This window comes from Triturus cristatus, chromosome 3_2 (assembly GCF_964204655.1).
Source record: "Triturus cristatus chromosome 3_2, aTriCri1.1, whole genome shotgun sequence".
NCBI lineage: Eukaryota > Metazoa > Chordata > Amphibia > Caudata > Salamandridae > Triturus > Triturus cristatus.
In genome coordinates this window covers 59938873-59962728 of record NC_140584.1, presented here as the reverse complement: position 1 = coordinate 59962728, position 23856 = coordinate 59938873, and the positions used below count along the sequence as shown (strand labels likewise).

At 46.0% G+C, this 23856-nt stretch overlaps 1 protein-coding gene across 1 annotated transcript in view; it reads right to left on the bottom strand.

Moving 5' to 3' along the window:
• VPS26B (VPS26 retromer complex component B) overlaps nt 1–23856 on the bottom strand; it is a 68168-nt gene that overhangs the window by 18047 nt on the left and 26265 nt on the right. Inside the window, exons 2-5 of the mRNA XM_085647235.1 lie at nt 14646–14802; nt 2716–2880; nt 2208–2383; nt 1862–2004 (exon numbers count right to left, since the gene is read on the bottom strand). Coding sequence (XP_085503361.1) covers nt 1862–2004; nt 2208–2383; nt 2716–2880; nt 14646–14802 — 641 coding nt within the window. The remainder of the gene's footprint in view (nt 1–1861; nt 2005–2207; nt 2384–2715; nt 2881–14645; nt 14803–23856) is intronic.

Genomic DNA, 23856 nt, shown 5'->3' with positions numbered 1-23856 from the left:
GGTTCCTTGGGTCCCCAGCTCCTCTGAGTTTCCTGGTCCAAGTCCAGACTTCGGTAGCAGTTTGCATGAAATATTTTTTTTATATGGTTTGAGCTCCCCCTGGAGACCAATGTATTTTGTGCTTACTTACCTATTGCAATTGAAGTATTATTGTGTATTTGTGTTTATATCTCCGGGTAGGAGATATACCAATGTGTTAGTGAGTGTTGTTTAATGAATACACATTTGTATATATACATTGTGTAGTTCTTTTTTGCTTAACCTAAAATTGACGTTTAAATCTGGTAAAACTAGCTCCTTAAGACTCCTGGATAAGCCTGAAGGCTGCTCTCCACAGCTACCACTTCGAGAGCTTTCTATGGTTGTCTAAGACCACTAAAACCACTATACGAGTTATCTGGATTTGTGCAAGGTGCTTCACTTAAATAAGTGTACACCATATACTAAGCCAACCTCCTACTGCCCTGCATTGAGAAAAGGAGCATGGGTAGCCCTCTTTGACTCCTCCACAGGCCGGTGGCGTTGGGGAGCGAACCAGCAGTCAGCAACAGGATGCCCCTAGATCAGTAGGGGCAGGTCATGGAGCTCTCTTAAGAGCAACCAACATCCTGGACTCCTAGGCCAAGCTTTCCTTTGATTTATTTAGGATTAAATATTATGCATCATTTTCATTATGGGAAGCGTTATGTAAAAGAAAGTCATATAAATATTAGTTTGTATCTATTTATACACATTTCCACTCTTTCTTTCCAGGCTAAATGATTGGCATGGCTTGCCCTCTTATGTGAACACTGCCACCTTCAACACTCCCCCCTCACCCCACCCTATTTCTGTCAATGGAAATGGAAAAAGAAGAAAACAGACCTGGAATTTTAGCATATGTAAAATGAGCAATGCAAGCCACGTATTTTTTTTATTGACTCATTAGCCAAGTCTGTCTTAAAATTCACTGGCAATCCTTGCAATTGAAGCACTGCCATCAAGATTATTGTTTTTGGTGGGAAGGGTCACTGTTTGGCACCGATTTCTTCATCTGCTTTCCAAATTTCTCAATTTACTGAGGAGGCAGAACCACTGGGTCTATTCCAGTTAACAAGTGAATCTCCAAACAAAACTACTTTTATCCGATAGATAAGTTCACTGTTGTGTTAACTAGATATTAGCAGATCTGTAACAATGTACTTCCTGTATGGTTCAAGTGCCGATTGCTCATTTCACCATAAAGGCGGCAGTTGGTAGAAGTAAAACAGAGTACGATACATGCAAAAAACTGCTTCCCTGGCAAATTAAACAGTAAAGCTTTTAACAATGACCAAACTTCCAAATCAAGCTAACTGAGATTTGTAAAATTGTGCAAAATTATTATTTACAGTGCGCTGAAATTCTGTATAAATTATATTATTAACCAAAAATACTTTAAAGTAGAAGTTTTCAAAAGTGATCGGAGGGAGAGGCAACCAGCATTTTATTTTAACAAAAAATATTTCATTTTTGAAAAAATTGTGTGCCCTTTTGATAGAAGTGCTGTACACAACAATTAAGTACATCAGAACTTCTACAGGTCGGGTGGTTCCATATTAATTTATATTTATTACAGATGTCTATGTATTTTGTTGATCTTCTCTTTAGGAGGTGCATAGTGACTATTAGGGGCACTTAACATTAAAATTAGAAATAAGCAAAACAAGATTGATTTTCTCAGGTCAAATTGTATTTACTGGTGTCTAAAACTGAACAGTGTAACATAGAACACATTAAAAAACATGTTTTCGACACTGAACTTCCATCAGTGCAAGCAAGGACCCTACACACCCTATGTTTTACACAAATAATGGGAATACAAGCCCCATCCCAAAAATACCTGCTGTTTAAAGTAGCGCCTTTCTTCTTCATCAATCAGCACCAGGTTGAGGTAATAGCGCACACTGAATTTCTTGTTGATATCTCTCATGGTAGGGGTCAGCTCATATCCCGCCAGGAAGAGTCGAATTGGAATTGATTCACCTGAGGGAAAAAAAGATCCCAAACATTAAATCAATAAAATAATATTTGAGAACACTAAGTCACTAAACAGCTATGAAGGGATGGCCATTATTCTGGGAAAGAAAATGATAAGAGGAAAGGTCCGCACATACACAGGTTCACATGTAGGATTCCTCTATGAATGCACTACAAAGCCCGTTCAGTGAGGGTTAAATGGGGCTCACCCCGAACAGGTGCCCCATCCATGATCTCGTACTTGGCAATTGTATCATTCTCGTGGTAAACGTTGGGTCCTGTTCCAGTTGTCTCCCTCTTTATAATGTCAATTTCCATGTGCTTAATTTTGATCCGAACCAACAGGAAGTAGATTTTTCCCACAATTACATCTTTCAGGTGATATCTAAATGAAAAAGGATAAAAACAGAATAAGCAAAGCAATGTTACAATCTCTTTTCAAGTGTTTCTAAGCCTCTTTACCAACAAAAGAACTTAAAACAACAACCAGCTCATGAATAAAGTAATATATGATTTTCAGCTCATGAATAAAGTAATATATGATTTGACAAACCCCAGAAAGCATGTAACTTCTCTAAAAGCAGAAACTTTCAGATTGAGCAACTCTTGAACACGGGCTACAAAATGGTTTGAAATAAGAAATAGCAATTCCCTGAGTAAGCAGCTTAAAACTCTGAAAGGGCATAGCTAAATTGAGGCAGTTATTGACAAACATACTTGGATTTGTTATACTCAAACTCGATGTGCAGGCAGTCCTCAATTCCCACTTCCATCTTGATAGAGGAGTTGAGCTCTGGGTACGTGCTGAGTGTATGCACCACTATATCCATCTCCTTAACAATGGCATTTAGTCTGCGGCTGATTGTGGCTCGCAAGAAATATCTACAAACAAAAGGAAGCCATCAAAACTGGTGACTGTGGTGAGAGCAGTCTGGAGGAGGAGACATTTTTTTTTAGAGTATAAAGTACAGTGGAGATTAACAGACAGAAATATTACCCACATATTCATGTTCTCAAGATGTTGTTACTTCAAGATGATCCTGGAACATAACTGAAGTTAGTACTTTATAAAAATGCCAGTATCTTCCTTAGGGAGGCGGTGAATAGTATATAAAGGGTAGATGTAAAGTACTTCTAACAAAAGGTCATCAATATTATCTCCTGGTAAATATATGAGACCTCGAGATGCCCAAAAAACAATTGAAGTGCATGTTTTATAAGAATCTACAGCTTTGTACATTATGGAATATCTGATCATAATCTACTCCTCACTAATATCTTAACAGTATGTCAAACTAAATTAGTGACGAGCACAAATTTCCCTGGCATAGTTTTTTAATATTTGATTTTTTCTTTTGTTTTATCCAAAAATTAAACACAAAACATATACAGGAATGAGAATGCGCAGCAGCCCTGATCTTATGTACAGCCGGAGAAACATTCGATAGTTTCTATAACTGTTGCTATTCTAAACCTATTATGGTTTCATACCTTGTAAAGACAAACAATTCACCATCATATTTGAATCAATGTGCCTCACGTGAGGCCAAAATAATTGTTCCATGGTCCCCATACATTCTCGAATGTTCCCATGGAAACCTGTGTGTGGTTGGTCTCCCTTTCTGGGTACTAGCAGACGTTCATATGTTTTTACTCAATTAACAATCAAGGGAGCCACCGGGATGTTCCAATTTTAAGCTGTGTGCCACCACAAGTTTGTAAAGAGTTTGAGGTTGTTGGACCTGAACCTCTCTGCAGTCTCACCCTAACCTTTTCACCTTCACCCCTCCTGCTTTGCTGAATTTGTTCTTTGGCTTTAGGACTGTGCACTTCAACTCTGTGCACTTTACCACTGCAGACCAGAGCTTAAGTGATTGTGCTCGCTCACTAAAAATTGTAAAATTGGCTCACATCTGATTTGTACATTTAATTGACTTTTAAGTCTGTAATGCCATATCTGGTGGAGACATGATCTAGCCGAGTCAGACTGGATCTGGAAGATTTTGGTAGCATTACCCTTGCATGCAGATAGGTGGTGTTGGTCGACTCCCCGTTACATCGTAGGCCTCAGTTTCGCTGTGACGTCCACGTCATCTATATAGGCGCCACCTCGGCGCTCTGACAGAGGATAACCCAATGAGAGATGTTCCTCTTCTGTACAGTATGTCCCTTCTTTGCTCCAATGTACCCTAAAAAGAGTTGGCCATCCACCGGGAACACTTTAGTACTATCAAGATAGAACGATAATGCTCTTTTTGGGTGCAGCAGTGGAGACACTCTTCTTCCTTAGAAGCATGCAGAGGAGCATAGAAGGTGGACAAAGTTACAGATTGCCCTAGATGGAAAGGTGTCACCACCTTAGGCAAAAAGAAAGCCCTAGTGCAGAGCAGTACCTTGTCCGGAAAGACTGTCAGGTAAGGAAGCTCAGAAGATGGAGCCTGCATTTTGCTCACACTCCTGGCAGAAGTTATGGCCACTAAGAAGGCCGTTTTCATAGTAAGCAGCAGGAGGAGGCAGTTGTGCAGCAGCTCAAACTGTGCACACAGCAAATAGGTGAGAACCAAGTTATGGTCCCACTGGAGCATGATAAAAGGAGAAGGGGGAAACAAAGGAGTAAGCCCCTTCAAGAAGCTCTGTACAATGAGGGGATTTAAAAAGCGATAGATCTGGCAACCGCAGAAAAGGGCCGATAGGTAACCCTTCAGAGTACCCAGAGCAGAGCCCTGCTGGGCCAAAGAGAGAATGAAAAGAAGAACGTCAGAAAGGTGGTCAACAGACCGTGCTGCACAATATTCAAAAACGTTTTGCCATTGGCAGGCGTATACTGTCTTGGTGGAGGGTCGCCTGGCTGTCAGAATAACCTCACAGACTTCGGGAGGGAGGTCAAAAGCTGTCAACTGTCGCCTCTCAATCTGAACACAAGGAGGCAGAGGGTGGACAGGTTTGGGTGGAGGACCGTCCCCTGCTGCTGTGACAAGCTCCTTCTGAAGGGGCAGCCTGATAGGAGGATCAATGCTCATCTGCAGAAGCTCGGGATACTAGACTCTCCATGCCCAGTCCGGTGCCACGAGGATGACTTGGGCACGGTCGCTCCTGATCTTCTTCAGCACTCTGGACAGGAACGGTATGGGCGGATAGGCATACAGAAGGCCTGTGCTCCACTCGAGATGAAGTGTCACCAAGCAAGAGCCGCCATGTAAACTCCAACGCGCAAAACTGCTAACATTGCACATTCTCGATGGAGGCGAACAGTTCTAACAAAGGCTCTCCCCACTGTTGAAAGAGAGCTTGTGCCACCTCCGGATGAAGATGCCACTCGTGATCCGCTAGGCACCAACGGCTGAATTTGTCCACCCTGGCGTTCAGGAAACCAGACAGGTGTTGAACCACCAAGGACATGCCCTGTTGTTCCAGCCAAGTCCAAAGATGCAGGTCCTCTTGACAGAGGGGCTACGACCCCACCCCGCCTTGCTTGTTGCAGTACCACATTGTGATGCTGTGGTCCATGAACACCTTAACTAGCCTTCCCTTGAGGGATGGTAGAAAGGCTTTCAGTGCCAATCGGATTGCACAAACCTTCAACAAGTTGATGTGGAGCCCAGCTTCCACCGGAGACCAGAGTCTTCTGAGCTACCTCTCCCAGATGGCCGACGCATCTGTCACTACTGTGAAATCTAGTTGGGGAGGGAGATTTGGGTCTGCTTCTGACCCAATGGCGGTTTGTCAACCATCACTGCAGATCTTTCCCAGTGCCCTCCGAGATCTGGAACAGGTCGGCAAGATTCCCCTAATGCTGCGCCCATTGGAACTTCAGGTCTCACTGCAGAGCCTGCATTTTCCATCTGGCATGATTCACCAGCAGGATGTAGGCGGGCACGAGGCCCAGCAGCCTCAGAGTCAGTCTCACGAGATCCAGGATAGAGGCTTAAACATCAATATCATAGCCTGAATATTCTGGACGTGCATCTCATGAGGATAGGACTGAAACTGCACCGTATCCAGAACTACACAGATGAAGGGAAGTGTCTGAGAGTGAGTCAGGTGAGACTTTGGCATGTTGATAGTGTACCCCAGCAAATGCATGAGGTTCGCTAAAGTCTGGAGGTAGGAGGCGTCCGCTTGGGGCGAGCTTGCCTTCAACAACCAGTCGTCAAGGTAAGGGGAAGACTGGAACCTCCGATCTCAGCAGATGAGCTGCGACCGCCGCCATCACCTTGGCGAACACCCGTGAGGCACTGGTGAGGCTGAAGGGGAGCATGGTAAACTCAAGGAGCTCATGGGCCACCGTAAACCACAGATAGCGCCGATGGGCATGCAGGACGGAAATATGGAAATAGGCCTCCTGGAAGTCCAAAGCTACCATCCAGTCTCCCAGGTCCAGGGCAGACCGGACGTAAGCAAGAGTCAGCATCTTAAACTTTTCTTTTCTGAGAAAGTAGTTGAGGGCTCTGAAGTCGAGGATAAGACAAAGGACTCCATCCTTTTTTGGAACCAGAAAATAGTGGGAATAGCAACCACAGCCTATTTCTGGCCCAGGAACAGTCTCTATATCCCTTGGCCAAGAGAATTTTGACATCCTCGCTAAGTAAAGTAAGGGGATCCTCTATCAGCTGATCGTACATTAGAGGCATGGAGGGAGGGGAAGTCTTGATGGGAAGGGATTAGCCACTTTGTATCATTTGCAAAACCCACCTGTCCAAGGTGATATCCCACCAGTGGTAGAGGTGATGGCATATCCTCCCACCAACTGGAGGCCCAGGAACTGGGAGGATCGGACTAGGAAGGTTTGGAGAGGGTGGGGTTCATGGCCTGACTTGACTTCTGTCCTCCCGACTCGTGTGGTTGGAGTGAACCAAGCCTATTGCCACACAGAGGATATGAACTTGCATGGTACTCAGGCTGGGGTAGGGTTGGCCCGGTTGGAAGACCCTTCCGTAGCCACGCAAGGAAAGAAAGGCGGACACAGGCTGAGATGACACTGAGAAACCCAATGGGCTTGGCTGTAGCCTGTGACTCCTGAACGCGCTTTAACGCCGCGTATGCCGCCTTGTCTCTGAAGAGATAAGAGCCATTAAAGAGCATGTCCGTAAGGTTAGTTTAGACATCCTCTGAAAAGTCGCTCTCAGCCCGCGTTGCGTTTAACGGCCATCGTCGAGGAAAGCGCTCTGCCCAGCAAGTCAGTCGTGTCTAGTCCACAGGGTATGGCAAACTTTGCTACATCTCTCTCATCTGAGACAGCCTGGGAAAGTAAAGCCCGGGTCTCCTCCGGGACTTGCGACAGCACTTGCGGAAATTACAGGTCCAAGACCTCCACAGCCCTAAGCACCACCATTGCAAATGAAGCCCCCGCTACTCCATAAGCCAGGTTTGGGGGAAGACAGCATGCCAGGCTCTGGGGAGGTGTCCAAGCTGCTGGCATCACCCAGATCCTCTTACAAGTACACATCCTCATTGAAAAAAGCGGGTTTTCTAAGGGATCCTGCTGTCCATCTCAATCTTCATCCAAGTCTAGCCGTTCAGAATAAGGCACAAAGAACGATATGGAGCCCAACAGCTTCTTCTGTGCAGGTGTCGGTGGATGTCCGGTCTGCTCCTTATCGTCTGGAATGATGACGGGGCAGGGGCTGCCAGTTGGTGCAGGCGACGGAGGGTCTTGGCGTCGGACGCAGCGTTAGGGAAGGTCGAATAGGTACAACCGCACTGGTCCGGATACCAGGAGGAGTCCGGGGAGCCGGGGCCAGAACCAGCAGTGCAGAACCCACAGCACCTCCTTCCAATGAGCCTGCGGCACCCGAAAACGCATCGGCATGGTCAGGCCACCCAAATATGGCACATATGGAGTCATAAAAAGATTTTAACAGGATGGGGGGGCGCTTCTGGCCCCGGAAAGGGAGGGAAACGCGGAGCTGACCCAGGCAACCTCAGAGCTCAGCCTCAAACGCTGAGATTCCTCAGTCTCGTCAGGTGACGGCCGGGGCAAAGCCGAAGCATGCTTCAACTTCTTATGTTTCTCATGATGCTTCTTACCCGACCTAGATGACTTGAGGGGAGGAAGAAGACATCGATCCCCCAAGAGTGGGGCTCAGACCTTCCACTCGACCGAGACCGGGATCGAGATCTGAGATCTCCGAGACAACTGACGCCAGGCCAAACGCAGCTTTTGGGACTGCTCCCTCAAAGCTTTCGGCGCCATGGCCTGGCAGTGGGAGCACAGACTTCGGGTTGTGTTCGCACTCCAGGCACCAAAGACAGACATAGTAGATGGGGGTCCGTAACCGACATGGCGTGGTTTTAGGTGCCGCACTGTATGAACCCAGAGGTCTTCTTACTAGCCATCCTACACACCAAGAACATCTACAAAATGACGAAGAATCTGCCAAAAAGTGACAGAGGGTAGCTCTCGTCAAGGGATCTGCGCTGGCTGGCGTGGAAAGAAAAGAACCAACGTCAGCCGTTGAGGTGGCACCACTATAGACGACGCAGGAGTCGTGACGAAATAGACGCCATCACACGGAGTTGACCAACACCACTTATCGGCACACCGGGTTACTGCTATCAAAATCGTCTGGATTCAGCCTGACATCTGGAAGTTCTAAGGTAAGGAATCTGCGGCTAGATGTATATGGTACTTCATGTACCCAGGGCCTGTAAGTTAACTGCTAGTGGGCTGCAGCACTCTTTGTGACACCCACTAAAATAATCCTTTAAACATGTCTGAGGCCTCTCATTGCAGTCTGTCCTGCAGTTGTAAACTGCCCTTTCGACCTAGCAAAATAAACCTTTTCCCAGGCCTAAACCTACCCTTTTAATACATGCAAGTCACACCTAAGGTAGGCCCTAGAAGTACATAGGGCAGGATGAGTTGTATTTAGGAAGCAGTTCGAAATGTCATGTTCAGACTCAAATGAACTGTAATTTAATTTAAAAATCCTCTCTAATGCTACTGTCTGGTTTTATGTCACAATTCTGAAAATGCCTCTTTTAGAAAGTTTACATTTTCTTGTCCGGACCATTTTGTGTCTCTGCAAGTGTCCTGAGTCACATGACTGAATGGGGTTTGTATATTCCTTTCAGGCAGTAACACAAAAGGGATTAGGTGTGGAAAGTATGGGCCATCCTGTCAGGGTAGTTGAGGCGGAGCTGTACCCAGCCCAACTTCTATTTCAAAGGGCTTTGCCTTCAGCACACACAAAGAATGGGACATTAGTCCTCTATCACCGCAGGCTTCTTCGAGCCTTAACAGGAAAAGGAAATAACTTTCCAGAACCAGGTGTGAAGGCAGTTTAAAGAAACACCCAACTTCACAAGCTGGTTCCAGGAATAAATATTGGATCTCCAGAGTCACTCTTCAGTACACTCCTGAACCAGTGTACATTACATAAAAAAAGACTGCCTTGCTCCCCAAAGGACTGCATTGCTGCATGAGGACTGGCTTGCTCCCCCAGAGGGCAGTCCTTGCTACTTGAGGACTGCCCTACAATCTGAGAATAAAGACAGGACATGCTCCCTTCATCCCAGGCCAAGCCGAGTGACTACAAGGGTAAGTTGGCTGGCCTCCTGCCTAAGGTACAAGGACACAACACGCTCCAGAGTCCTCCCTGCAATCTCCCAGCTGACCCGGACATGCAGGTGGCTATATCGGTGCCTTTTGGCCTCTGCTGGAGTGAGTATCCATTTACCAAGAGATACATCCCCCAGGTCCTGCTTGGCTGGCATCGGTTGAGCTGCTCCAGTTTAGAAAGGTGAATCCTGAAGTTTTGGGCTCTTTGCGACCGGGCCCATTCACGTCAAGACTCTGTGACCCACGACAACTTCCAACACGAAGCTCCAGCGAACCTGTGTTAGACTTCGCCCTTTTTGCAGGGTCATCCCAGAACTTTTTGCCTTTCTCCTGTATTTTTTCTAACCTGTTGGTGGTGGTGGTCTTATGACTATGGGTACTTTACCACTGCTGATCAGAGGTAAAGTGCATTCACTCTCTCTGGTAAACTTGGTAAGATTGGTCTACACCTGTTTGGTATATTTAATTTACCTATTAGCCCCTTGTACAGTGGTATCCGATATACCCAGGGCCTGTAAATTAAATACTACTAATGGGCTTGCAGCACTGCTTGCGCCACACAACTAAGTAGCCTTTCAAACCTAAGGCCGCTGGAGGCCTGCACACGCATTTACTGCAGCAGTGATGTAGCATGCAAACTGGTTGCCACATCTGAAACTCCCCTTTTACTACATATAAGTCACCCTTAAGGTAGGCCCTAGCTAGCCCTATAGGTAGGGTGCTGTGTAGGTAAAAGGTTGGACACGTGCCTTAAACGGTGTGTCTTTGTGCCTTGCCTGGATGTGTATTTACCGTCTGGTTTTGACTGACAGGAGAGAGGGGATGTCGATTCACGCTAGACAGTCACAAGGGGTGTGAGGTATGTCCTGCCTTTCCTGGATGACTCAGAGATAGGCCCAATAGACCTTGGCTGCATTCAGAGTAGCGGTGGAGTTTCCCTTACACCAGACTAGGCTTGGTCTGCATTTGGAGTGGTAGGAGGAGTTGCACCTGCACCTGAATAGGGCTGTGTCTGCCTTCTACAATGCTGTCTCCACCCCCCTGTGGTGTGTCTGGAGCCAGGGCCTGGAATGTGAATGGGGAGCTATGAACTTCTATACAGCGTTTGAAGTGCCCCCCAGAACTACTTTCTAACTAGAAGTACAGGGGCTGTGACCCCCCACAAACCGAGACACCGCGTGGGCTTGTAACCAGACGCTGCTGGATCTGTATGCTGCCCCCAGAGGATTGCTGTGCTGCCAGGAAACCACCATCTGGACTGTGCCGTGTTGTGCTGGCTGGCTGAAAGGACTGCCTCTTTGCCGCATAGATCCTGTGTGCTTGTGCACTGGTCTGAGTCTGCATCCTGCTTGGGGCCTCCAGTTATCTCCCAGGGCTTTGCGGGTTGCCATGTGTGATTTGAAACCGAGCGCTGTGTTTTTCACCCTGTTATTCTGAAGTGTGTGTGGGGCACTACTCAGGTTCTGAAAAGCACTTTCCCCTCAAGCTAATTTGCCCAGAGTGCAGTGCGTGGCGAGTAATCCTCTTTTCAGGCAGCACGGGCAAGGCTATGTGTTTGCCTCGAGCCCACTGAGGGTGGCCATGCCAGATGTCCACTGTTCTAGGGCTCTGCTTTATGTTTGGAATCAATGGTATCGTATAGGCGTGAAGAGCTGACGATTTTCCAGTGTACCCGGTGAATTAAGCTGCGCCCATATTCCTCTCTACACTTTCCAGTAATGGGCCCTGCAACGGACTTTAGTCACAGGCACCGCAGCACTGACTGACTCCCCCTCAAGGCAACGTGGCGCTGAGGGCTGTAGGCAGAAGCCGCAGAAGGAGCCAAAGGAAGGAGGAAGAAGCCAGTCTGAGAGCGGAGGAGTTCTGCTGATGTTGACGCAGGGACCACTCTGCCAACACCTGGAGAGTACAGGGTGAGTTGGGGAGTGGCGAACCCCTCCCTGTGTAAGTGGCACTGGCGGATCCTCCACCCTGCTGGGGTGACCAGCTTCGCTGGTAGCTGCGTGATGCTGCCCGGTCTCCCGCATGATTGCTTTCCGTGTTGTGGGTGCCCCCCTGTGTACCAACTGGGGGACACTGGTTATCTGGTGACATTACGTGCGAGTCTGGGACTGGGCCCCCATTTAGGACTTTGCTACCTAGGGGCACCGAAGCAAGATTGGTAGGACAGGGAGGAACCTCGACGGAGGAACCCCCATCCCTTCCTTGATTCCATGTGGAGGTTTCCGCTGCATATGCAAAGATGGAAAAATATCACACTCCCTAAATTAGGAGTGCAGGGGTCTGGGCACCTTATAACATGTATTAGTAATTTGTGTGTATCATGTAACTACTGCCTGCTGGGCCCAGATTTTGCAATTCATATTGTTGAAGTGGTTTACATGCGCAGGCCTAGCCAATAGTGGTGATTTATGTTCCCTTACATACTGCTGTTCATGGTGGTCACAGGGATATGCACAGTAAATGGTGTGTCTCCTGAGGTGTTTAGGACATGTGAAATTTATAAGTAATTATTTGATTGCAAAATCTATACTGTTATGACAATTGCCCGATTGGCAAAGTGAGTTATGGTCTATGTGACGTCATGACAAGTGCCTTGTGGTACAGTGATTTATGTGATTATGGTCTAAATAGTTTTATGTATAATACAAAGGATATTTTTATATAACCTTGTGTGGAGTCTCTTTTTGTGGTGTGCCTAGTGTGTTTGTGTGTTGCACAAACGCTTTACGCATTGCCTCTGGGATAAGCCCGACTGCTCTGCCAAGCTACCAAGGGAATCAGCTGGGTTTATCTTGGGTGTGTAACTCCCTTACCCTGACTAGAGTGGTGGGTTCTGACTGGCTTAGGTGTATATCCTAGCCAACCAAAACCCCATTTCTAACAACCAGGCTCTTCAAACTACAACAACCGCCAGCTATGACCGAAAACACAAGATCTGTACTTCGCTCTAAAACAACGACAGTCCGTGCTGACCACCAGCGCTGAGCTTCAGCAGCAACGACAGCCCGTGCTGACAATCAGCGCTGAGCTTCAGCAACAACAGTCTGCTAAGCCTGACCAGATTTTTGCACTACAATGACTGCCCACAACACCAGGCTTGCTCTTGTGAATGGAAAAACTACCATCCGCATAGCTTTCACTGCTCTTCACGGTCTCTTCCACCACAAACAGAACTCTCTGCACCGAACTTTGAGAAGGTAACTTTTATCATGACTAACATGGTCCCTGTATCTGTATCTGGCCCGCGTTCCATAGTGGTTAGCCTGAACTTGTAACCTTCCTGCAGTCTAGCAGGCCCAGATGACTGCAAGTGGCGCTTTATTCCTTTAGGTGTTATTTCTACCTAAATACTTTAAAACTGCACATCTCCAGTTCTACTGATCAGCTGTGTTTCATTCTGGTATAATTTTATTTAAATTTTCTCTATTTTTCTAAATTGGTCAAAAAATGTATTGTGCTGTGTATTCACTTTATTACTGTTCGTGTGCTAAATAGAGACTTCACACATGAGCTCGAAGCTAGGCCGGACTGCTTTTGTGCCACGCTACCAGTGGGTTATGCACAGGATATTTTAGTGACTTGTTGCCGAAGTTGGGCTTCAAATCCCCCCCATGGAGGGGGGGATTTGAAGACATGAGTTTGCTCATGGAGACATGCTTTGGCATGTCTCCATGCGCAAACTGCAGACCTAACAGCTTTCAGAGGTATACAGGGATAAATAAATAGCTTGCTATGAAATAGTTAGGGAGACTGAATATTTTAGCCAATGTAGCCACGAGGTTGATAACATATATATGTAGGTATTAGGTAGGAATAGGACTACTCTACTAGCAAAATATGTGCAAAGATGAGTGATGTAAAATGCTTGGGGCTTTTCTATTGTTCAGCTTGTTTTATACGACTGCTGAGATTACCATTATTCAGATACATATGGTTTATGTGCGGAGTGTAAAACACAAACACCTGTGCCTACTGTTTCTATAGCCACCAGAGTAAACATTCACACATATATAGACAAACATCTCTCTGTAGATAAGAGTTTCTCTGGCAGGGTTAACACACATTTAATACTTTGAATCTGGAGGAGCCTAAATCTTCAAAGAGAACAGTGAAGCTCTTGGGGCTAAGGCTGTCTGACCCACTGTGTACCCCAATCCACCAGAGTGGGAGAGTCACGGCAGCTGCTTTTCTCTGTCATTTAAGGTTACCTATTTGTTTCACTATCAGATCTCTTACCAACCAAATCTTCATAACATTGTTGTATTAAGTTTAAAACAATGTGTATCATTGAACTGTATCGCTCAGTTGCTTATAAACTTATTTTTGTATCCGATTACTATTTGAAAAATGTTTAACAGTAAACATTATATACAGCACTTATAATTAAGGCTCCCTGTTTTCTGTTTTTACTGATTTTTACGGGTAAATACAGACAGAAAACCATTTATTTTCCTGCCTGTATTTATTTTTAAATTTGGATACAAAACAGAAATTGGGTTGTTTTTGAGTGATTCTCTATGCTGGCAATCACGACTGCCAGAACAATAGCTGTGCGGATTGACAGGCAAGGGGATTAAAAAGCTATAGGGATTTTAGTAAAGAACCTTAAACAGCAGATTTGCACAACCTCGATTCTAAAATGTACATATTTTCTTACAAGTGCATATTTTACCATCTGACTGTGTATAGATCATTGAAACCTGTCAGGCGTTCAGGCACAAGTAAATATTAACTGGATATAGATATATATATACATATACACACACATACATACATACACATACACACACCCACAATTTTTTCACAAAACCTAAATAAATAATAGACAAAAACAGGTAAAATTTGCAAAAAATAAATATTGATAAATACAGACGGAAATAAACATATAAATATCATAAAACCGAGAGCCCTACTTATAATTTATTAGTAAATCTGTGAAATGCTCAAAATAGAAAACCCCAAAGCAATTAAGTCCCAGGATGGATTCAAAGAAAGGGTTGTACCTCTTTGTAGGGGCTCTATGATCAGCATTTAAAAACATGCCTTGCAGAGAAAGTAAAAATGGTGGGAATTCACATCTTACCTTAACTTCACATTCTGCCCAGTATACGACTCATAAGGTTTTTCTACATGTGTGAATTCAAAGTCAAAAGTCTGAGACTGGGTAATCTCACCAGGCCGTGCTAAGTCCTTCACCAGAGACACAAATTCATGGTGGTTTCCTCGGTCATAATACAGCTCTGAGAAAAGAAAGGCGATGCATTAACACTGAAAAACTGCACCAGCATGTTACAGAACACCCATTTCATACTCATGAGCAATTATATAATCAGCATCTACAAACATGTTAGAACCATTTACTAAATTATACATACTAAGGTAGTGAAATAATACATAGAAACAGCACTGGCAATGCCAAATGGTCTGGCTAGTAAATACAAGTGCCTCTTAAGTCAGTGGTGGATTCAGGGAGTTTTTAAGTTATCACACATGCACTTTTTCACTCATCCCATTTATGAACCCAAAGCCTCATTCTTGCTTTTACCCACTTACACAACCGGCATTAAACATACACAGTCTACACCGTATGAAAGATAAATTAAAACAATACAAGTAGAAAAACGAATACATGCCGCAACATAAACATGGCAGGCTTATGCTTCAATTACAAAATCAAAGCATACGAGAAGGTGACTGACTAGTAACGGTATTGTACACAGCATACCTTTGTTTCAAGGTTCCATTATGTCCACCAAGTTTAGAACAAACCATAACACCATAATACTTTGCCTGGACTGGTAAATGGCTTTTGTCATTTTACAGCTCAGCATGGACAGCACTTGCTAGTCCTATGCTTAAAGACTTTGCTGTAGAAATGGCAAAAGTCTTTGTCATTTTCTTTCTCGGCGTGGATGGCACTGTGCTAATCCCATGCTTAAATACTTTGATAGAAAAGCAGACATTTAAGGTGAGCAGATCTAGAGTGTCGCTGGAGTTGAGAGTGCTCTGGGAGCGGTTTTCCACCTAAACTTGAGAACTACCCAGAGTTCTCTGCATCTTTTTTTGCATAATTTATTCGTCACTCTATGTCTGAAAGGGTATTGTTTTGACTTATACTGGTTGCTCCCTTGTGTCTGGACAAAGCTATACCTCGCCGAAGAGCTCTAATTAGAGCGAAACACTGTGTCAGGGGTAGCTTTTACTCATTTCAGGTTGGCTTGGTTGGTATTTTACCAATTCAAAGCTGTAATACTGTGCCTGGAGTGGTAAATGGCTTTTGTCATTTTACAGCTCAGCATGGACAGCACTTGCTAGTCCTATGCTTAAAGACTTTTCTGTAGAAATGTCAAAAGACTTTGTCCTTTTCTATCTCGGCGTGGATGGCACTGTGCTAATCCCATGCTTAAATAGTTTGACAGAAAAGCAGACATTTGAGGTGAGCAGATCTAGAGTGTCGCTGGTGTTGAGAGTGCTACTGAAGGAAAATAAACCAGCACTTCAAAGGGTTTTTCTTGCTCAACTTTTATTGTTTGAGCGATGGCATCCATGCGTTCCGGCTGTCACACGTAGCCTTGATCACGATGCAGATCTCCATTTTCCTAAACATTAAATACAATTCTTCCAGTTCATAAAAACAAACAAAGGACAATCCCAATGCACATCTCAGCTATTGCTGGTTACACTGGGCACCATCTTATAACATTGTAAAGGCCTTGCTACTCCTCTTTATGAAAGTGCATTATAACAGGCATTTGTTTAAAAGTTCTCAACAGTGTATTTCATCACCGTGTTCGACTTAAACATATTAATAACTATTCACATTGAAAATTTAATTAAATCAATGCAACAGTCAGCAAGTTTACTTTTTAAGGGCAGTCCCAAAAAGATATTCCCAACAGTACTGCTTTGTTACTTTCACAGTATTTCCATACAGTACTAAATCTTAGAGTGCTAGTGCTCACATTTTCATTTTTTCTATTCACATTTTTTTATTAAAAAAGATTTTTCCAAATATATTCAAGTTTATATACTCTTTCTTTATCTTAAAAAAGGAGAAATAAAGTGCTAATATGTAAAATTCCAAGGTGCTAGTTAAATAAAGTGCATGTGTCCCCTGTCCTCCTCATTACTAATCATTGATTTAAAAGAAAAAAAGCTGATCTTTTTGAATGCTCAGTTGGACTTCTCAATTATTCAATACAAGCAGGTAAACAAATCTTCATCGATATTAAGCCCATTAGACTCCTTACTACCCTGTTGCCTCTCCTTCTCTTTCTAGAGACCTCAGCTATACAGTTGTATCTCATCACATTGGGGTCACTAATATGTTCTCTCGCAAAGTGTCTGGCAACAGGGTAGGGTCTATTGTTATTTAAGTTGGCCCGTCTATGTTCCAGGATCCTTTTGTGAGCTGGCAGGGCGGTACTGACTTATTCCACACAGACACTTCAGTATATAGACTACATAACTTGATTTACACGTTAAGTGGCCTCTCACTTTCATGGTTCTATTAAAAGGTGTTTTAAAATCCACTATATTTTCTCCATGTTGGCAGGCTTTACATTTAAAACACTTTTTAAAACCATCATTCACTAGTCGTTGCCCCTCAACCCATTGGGGAGGGTGGCCCTTTTTAAGATGATGGTGCTTCCCTGCTTCCTTTACATGCTTCAGAACACCCCCATGTGCTTTCCCAGGGCCTGGTTCCGTGAGCTCAATGGCTTGGCCAGCAGATTCTTATGGGGGGGAAAGGTAGGTCCAGGCTGGCGCTCAGGACTTGCAGGATCCCCTCGTCTGACGGGGGTTTGGGGATGACTCACCTTTATCTATATTATTTAGCCACGCAACTTCTTTCCATACATGACTGGTTCAACGGGAGTGGTCCGATCTGGCCTATAGGCTCGAACTAGGGGAGCTGGGCCTCGCCAGAATCCAATCCCCCGATTCCTTCCAGTCTTCCGGAGGTGACGCGCTCTGTGTTACAGGCCTGGCAGGCAGCACTGCGGCACACCAACTGGAGACACACACTGACCCGCTGTACACCCCTGTGGGACGGGACCTGGCTCAAAGAAGAGACCAGGCTTCGGGGCTTGGGACCTCATAGGTATCACGCAGCTGGGAGACGTTTGGGTGGGAGACCACATACGCTCCTTCGAAGATCTCCAAACCAGATCCTCGCTGCACCACTCGCAATTCTTTCGCTACCTCCAGCTACAGCATGCCCTACGCTCACACCTCACAACAGGTACGCGGTTGCCAGATCATATCCTGCCTGAAGCCCAGATTATGTTTGGGGACCTGGGGAGAGGTGGCATTTCCCGCATTTACCATACACTATCCTGGGCATCACTGATGGGCTACGCAACGAAAAACTGTTCTTCACTACAGCTATGGTGGTAGCTAAAAGAGACATTGCGGCCTCCTGGAAATGCCCTGAACCCCCAAGTGTGTGGCGTTGACGGAATGGGGTGGATTGGTGCGCCACACAGGAGAAAGTTATGTATGTGGCACGTGGGTGCCCTAAGAAATACCGCAGAATTTGGGGGAAGTGGCTTGGGGGGGGGGGGCTAATCATGAGAAGTTTGACTGTTCATCTCATTTTTGCTTTATTAATGTCTGTACATTGGGTAACGAGAACTTGTGAATGTAATCTTCGATTATTGAAATACGGTGCTGATTGGCTGGTGCATTCCTTCTGTAAACTGAATAAAAATTTGTTTATCCAAAAAAAAAAAAAACATAATTCACTGATAACCATGTCTTACTACTAGCAGCAACTCCTTTAAATTCGCTCCTGACCAGGTGATCCCTGAGAGATCTAGATTTTTTATAAGTTATCTCAGGTTATTTTCTGCTAGCTGGTCCAAATACAGGGTTCCCTTTAATTAGGTACCAATGCTTCTTCAAAATTGCTCTCACTTCTCTATGTTTGGTGTTATAAGTTGTAATAAATCTGTGGCACCTCGGACCATCCTTAAGTTTTCTCCTTCTCTGAGTTTGAGGGTTTGAACTGCTTCTTGCCCCTGTCCAATTTCCTCGCTTTTTTAGATGCCAGTTGAACTGTTTCTTGTGAATACCCCATCTGGATGAAACGAATAATCATTTTACCTTCTACTTTTTCATACTCTGCAGGGCTGCTACAAGTTCTTCTTGCCCTGAAGAACTCACCAAAGGGTATACTTCAAATGAGTGGTGCAGGGTGAGCACTCCCTGCATGAAGGAGGGTATTGCCCGCTGTAGGCTTACGAAAGATTTTCGACTCAAGTGTATCTCCTTTAGCGGTTATCCTAACATCTAGAAAATCAATAGATATCCTACTGTAGTGTCCCACAAATTTTAAATTCAAGCTGTCATTATTTAGGTCATCAATGAACAAATCAATATCCTGTAATGTGCCCTGCCACAGCACGAAGATGTCATCGAATAACCTAACCCAGACCAATACATTTTCCATCCAATGTTCCAGCATTGGGCCGTTGAGCACCTGCTCCTCCCACCAGCCTAGATGAAGTTTGGCATAACTGAGGGCGAAGCAGGTGCCCATGGCTGTTTTTTGTTCTTGCTGGTATAGGTCTGTACCAAACAAAAAACTATTAGTCAGATACCAATTCAGAATGTCTACAATCCTACTATTGTGGTGCACGAATCTCATAGGTCGGGTTTTCAGGAAGTACTCTGTGGCCCTTAGCCCACCCACATGTCTAATACTGGTGTACAGTGTGGTTATATCCAATGTTAATAACACCATGTTACTCTCCCACTGTACATCATAGATGTGCTTTAAAAAATCTGCAGAGTCTAATATACGAGGTTAAAGTCTTGACAATAGGGTTCAAGAAAAAGTCAATGTACCTGGAGGCATTTTCAAGAAGGCTTCCACACGAAGAGATAATCGGTCTCCCTGGTGGTTCAAATGTACTTTTGTGCACTTTCGGAAACATATAAAAAAACTGGAATAATTGGATTATCCTGCTTGATGAATTTGAGTTCATCCCAGCTCAGTTGTTCTTGCTCATGCCAAAATTCCAGTCTTTCAAAGAAACAATCCTTTACTTCTTCGTACTTCACTCTTGTCACTTTTTTGTACCAATCTCTATTATTCAATTGGTGGAGTGCTTCCTTACAGTAAAGGTCTCGGCCCCAGAGCACAACATTCCCTCCCTTATGTGAGGGCTTTACTAGGGTGCCTTCTTATTGTTTCAATTTCATTATGACTCTCTTGATTTGAACATCTTTAGGAAGAGTCTTAGGTTTTTGGTTTCTCGTTTGTTGATATAGACATCTCAGATCCATAATTTCATTTTCTGAAAACACATGCAAGTTGTCCCTAGGCATTTGGGGGACATAGCGGGGACGGAAAGGAGTACGGTCAGAATCCTTTAATTGTGGTGTCGGTAGGCATGGACCGTTGTATTCCCTTTGGTTTCCCACATTCATTAATTCAGATTCATCACTTTCATTTTGTAATGCCCACAGTTCCTCCAATGTAGGTATATCCATTACTGTCAGATTACTATTCTCAGTCTGGGGTGGTATTTGGTTCACTGTACATTTTGTATTCAATTTCGAACTTGTATAGGTCCATTCTGCAATTAACTTGGATGAATTCATTGCTTCCGCAATATGAAAGGCCCAACTCCAGCAATGTTATTGTGTATATATATATATATATATATATATATATATATATATTTCGCTCGATTTCTTCAGTCATAAAGAAATGCCGCACTCTCAGGGGGGCGCTTGAAAATCAATTCAGCAACCGACAACAAACAAACGCGTTTCGGCGAAAAGCCTTCTTCGGTGTTCATGACACATCGGAGGGGGCATGTTTAAAAAGCATTGTAATGAAGCACTGAAATTAAGAAGGGACAAGCACTCTCTTACTAACGTGAGTGCCATTTTGAAGTTGTGTGTGTATATACAATTCTCATGGAAATTCAGTGACAATATACTTCTTGCTTTACATGATTGTAATCTAAAATAATATTTGTAGATCAAATTGTCACTAATTATGCCGTATATCGGCTTTTACCACAAAACATCATACTGAATCTAGCCGTGGATCGGCATACGTCCTTTCCTATCGAACTCCATATTTACGCGCTATACATTTTGAATCACATTTATTGTCATCATAGGTTCAAAAAACAATCTACATTCTGATATTTATTAACTCATGTATCCACTGAAGCTGATATGAACTAAGAGCCTATATGAACAGCTAATTCTTCCCCACTGTTCAATCCTCTCGGACATTTTGTAAGCAAATCTATGATATATCTTGATTCTAGTCTCCGTAATTTGCGTAGTCTGTTTCCCCCGCGGACATTTATTGGAACACAGTCTAAGCCAAAATATTAGACTGTGTTCCAATAAATGTCCGCGGGGGAAACAGACTACGCAGGATTGAACAGTGGGGAAGAATTAGCTGTTCATATAGGCTCTTAGTTCACATCAGCTTCAGTGGATACATGAGCACCGGGCAACCCCAGCTTTCTGTCGGTGCACCCCACGCCTGAGAGCCTGGTTATCCAGGCCTCTACCTCCCAGACAGCCTTCCCGTCCGCTACCCTGGATCGGGAATCCAAAAGGTTGGAACAGTTTGGAAAGAAACTGTTCTCCTCCCTTAGTTTGGGGTTGCGGTCTATCAACAGCGCGTGCCTTTTGGACCGTTACATCCACTCTTTGTGGGATGCGGTGGCGGACGTGCTGCCCCAGTGTCCGGAGGAGGGCCTGACATGGCTCGCCCTGGCTCTTGCCGAGGGGCGGGATGCAGCACGATACTCGATACGGTGTGGGTTTGACACAACGCACTCGCTAGGTAGGACAATTGCGACCATGGTGGCGATTCATCGCCACGCCTGGCTGAGATCCACAAATTTCTGCGGGGATGTCCAGAGCACCCTCATGGACATGCCCTTCGATGGCCGTCGCCTGTTTGGCGACAAAGCGGATAGTGCGCTGGAGCGCTTTAAGGACTCCAGGGCTACGGCCAAGTCCTTGGGCCTCTCGCCTCCGCGCCCGCAAACTTCCGCTTTTTGCCCCTTTCGTGGCCAAGGAAGGGGCACCCCCACACATCCGTCTAGCCAAAGGTTGCAGAACCAGCCTCAACGCGGATGTGGATTCCACCGAAGCGGAGCAAGGGGACAGAGAGCCGGTCAGCCCACATCTGCCTCAAAGCCTTCCTAGTCCGAGCTTTCAGGCCCATTTCACGCCAGTGGGAGGCAGAGTTCGCCATCACCTGCTCCACTGGCGTACCATCACATTGGATAGGTGGGTGCTGCAAATCGTCCGAAGGGGCTACTCCCTCCCCTCCGAGGCGACTCTTCCAGCCATGCCACCGCAGTACCACCGCATGTCGGAGAAAGTTACTGCCCTCTTGGCCAAGGGGGCCATCGAGCGCTTTCCTGGCCCAGAAGTAGGTCGGGGTTGTTATTCCCACTACTTTCTGGTTCCCAAGAAGGGCAAAGTGGGCCTACGCCCTTATCTTTGACCTCAGGAGCGTCAACGCCTTCCTCCGGAAGGAGAAGTTCAAGATGCTCACCTTAGCTCAGGTTCTGGCTGCCCTTTGACCCTGGAGGCTGGATGGTAGCGTTGGACTTGCAGGACGCATGTTTCCACATCCCCGTCCTGCCGGCCCACCGGCGTTACCTGCGGTTCACGTAGGCAACTAGCACTTTCAGTTTACCGTGCTCCCCTTTTTGCTCACCAGTGCCCCTCGGGTGTTCACGAAAGTGATGGCGGTGGTCGCAGCTCATCTGCGCAGATTAGGGGTTCCAGTCTTCCCCTATCTCGACGACTGGCTGTTGAAGGCGGGTTCGCCCCAGGCAGTTGTCTCCCACCTACAGACTATGGCCGACCTCCTGCATTTGCTGGGGTTTTCCATCAACGTGCCGAAATCGCACCGGAGTCCTCCGAGAAGCTCCTTTTCATCTGAGCGGTTCTGGACTCGGCGCAGTTCCGGGTGTATCCTCCGGAACAGCGGGTTCGGGATATTCAGGCTCCGATTCTGATCTTTCAGCCTTTATCCCGGGTTTCCGTCAGGTTGGTACTGCGGCAACTGGGTCTGATGGCCTCCTGAATCCTGCTGGTACATCACACCAGGTGGCGGATGCGGGCACTGCAGTGGGACCTGAAGTTTCAGTGGGCCCAGCATCGGGGCAACCTGTCCGACCACATCTTGATCTCAGAGGGCGCTGCAAGACAGTTGCTGTGGTGGCTCACGACCGCGATTGGGTCAGTGGCAGATCCCTCTCCCTACCCCAACCGGAGGACGTAGTGGTGACGGACGCGTCCCTCCTGGGATGGGGGGCCACATGGGAGAGGCGGAGATCAGAGGCCTCTGGTTTCCGGCGGAGTCCCGGCTCCATATCAACCTATTGGAGCTGCGGGCGATCCGGCTTGCACTGAAGGCATTCCTTCCCTCTGTTCGGGGAAGTGTAGTGCAGGTGTTCACGGACAACACCACTGCCATGTGGTATTGCAACAAACAGGACGGGGTGGGATCGTGGACCCTATGTCAGGAGGCTCTGCGCCTCTGGACATGGCTGGAACATCAGGACATCACCCTGGTGGTTCAACACCTGGCGGGCTCTCTGAACGCCAGAGAGGACGAACTCAGCTGCCGGTGCATGATGGATTACGAATGGCGTCTCAACTCGGACATGACGCAAGGCCTCTTTCGGCAGTGGGGAGAGCCTTGGTTAGATCTATTCGCCACCGAAGAGAACGCGCAATGTCAGCAGTTCTACACATTGGAATTTCCAAGGCGGCACTCGCTTGGAGACGCTTTTCGTCGCGAGTGGAGTTGCGGTCTATTGTACGCCTTTCCGCCTATACCACTTCTGCCCAGAGTGCTGAAGAAGATCAGGCGCGACCGGGCCCAAGTCATCCTTGTGGCTGCGGATTGGGCACAAAGATACTGGTATCCCCGCTACTCAGTCTGTCAATCGATCCCCCGATTCGACTGCCTCTTCAGGAGGACCTTCTGTCGCAGCAGCAGGGGACGGTCCTCCACCCGAACCTGTCCAGCCTCCATCTCCATGCGTGGAGATTGAGCGGCAGCAGTTGATGCCATTTGACTTGCCTCCTGAAGTCTGTGATGTCATTCTGGCAGCCAGGCGTCCCTCCACTAAAATGGTATACGCCTGCAGGTGGAACAAATTTGTGGCATGGTGCACAGCAAAGGCTGTGGATCCCCTTTCCGCCCCTCTTTCTGAAGTTCTCCTCTTTCTTCTTTCCCTAGCCCAGCAGGGCTCTGCTCTGGGTACCCTCAAGGGATATCTTTCAGC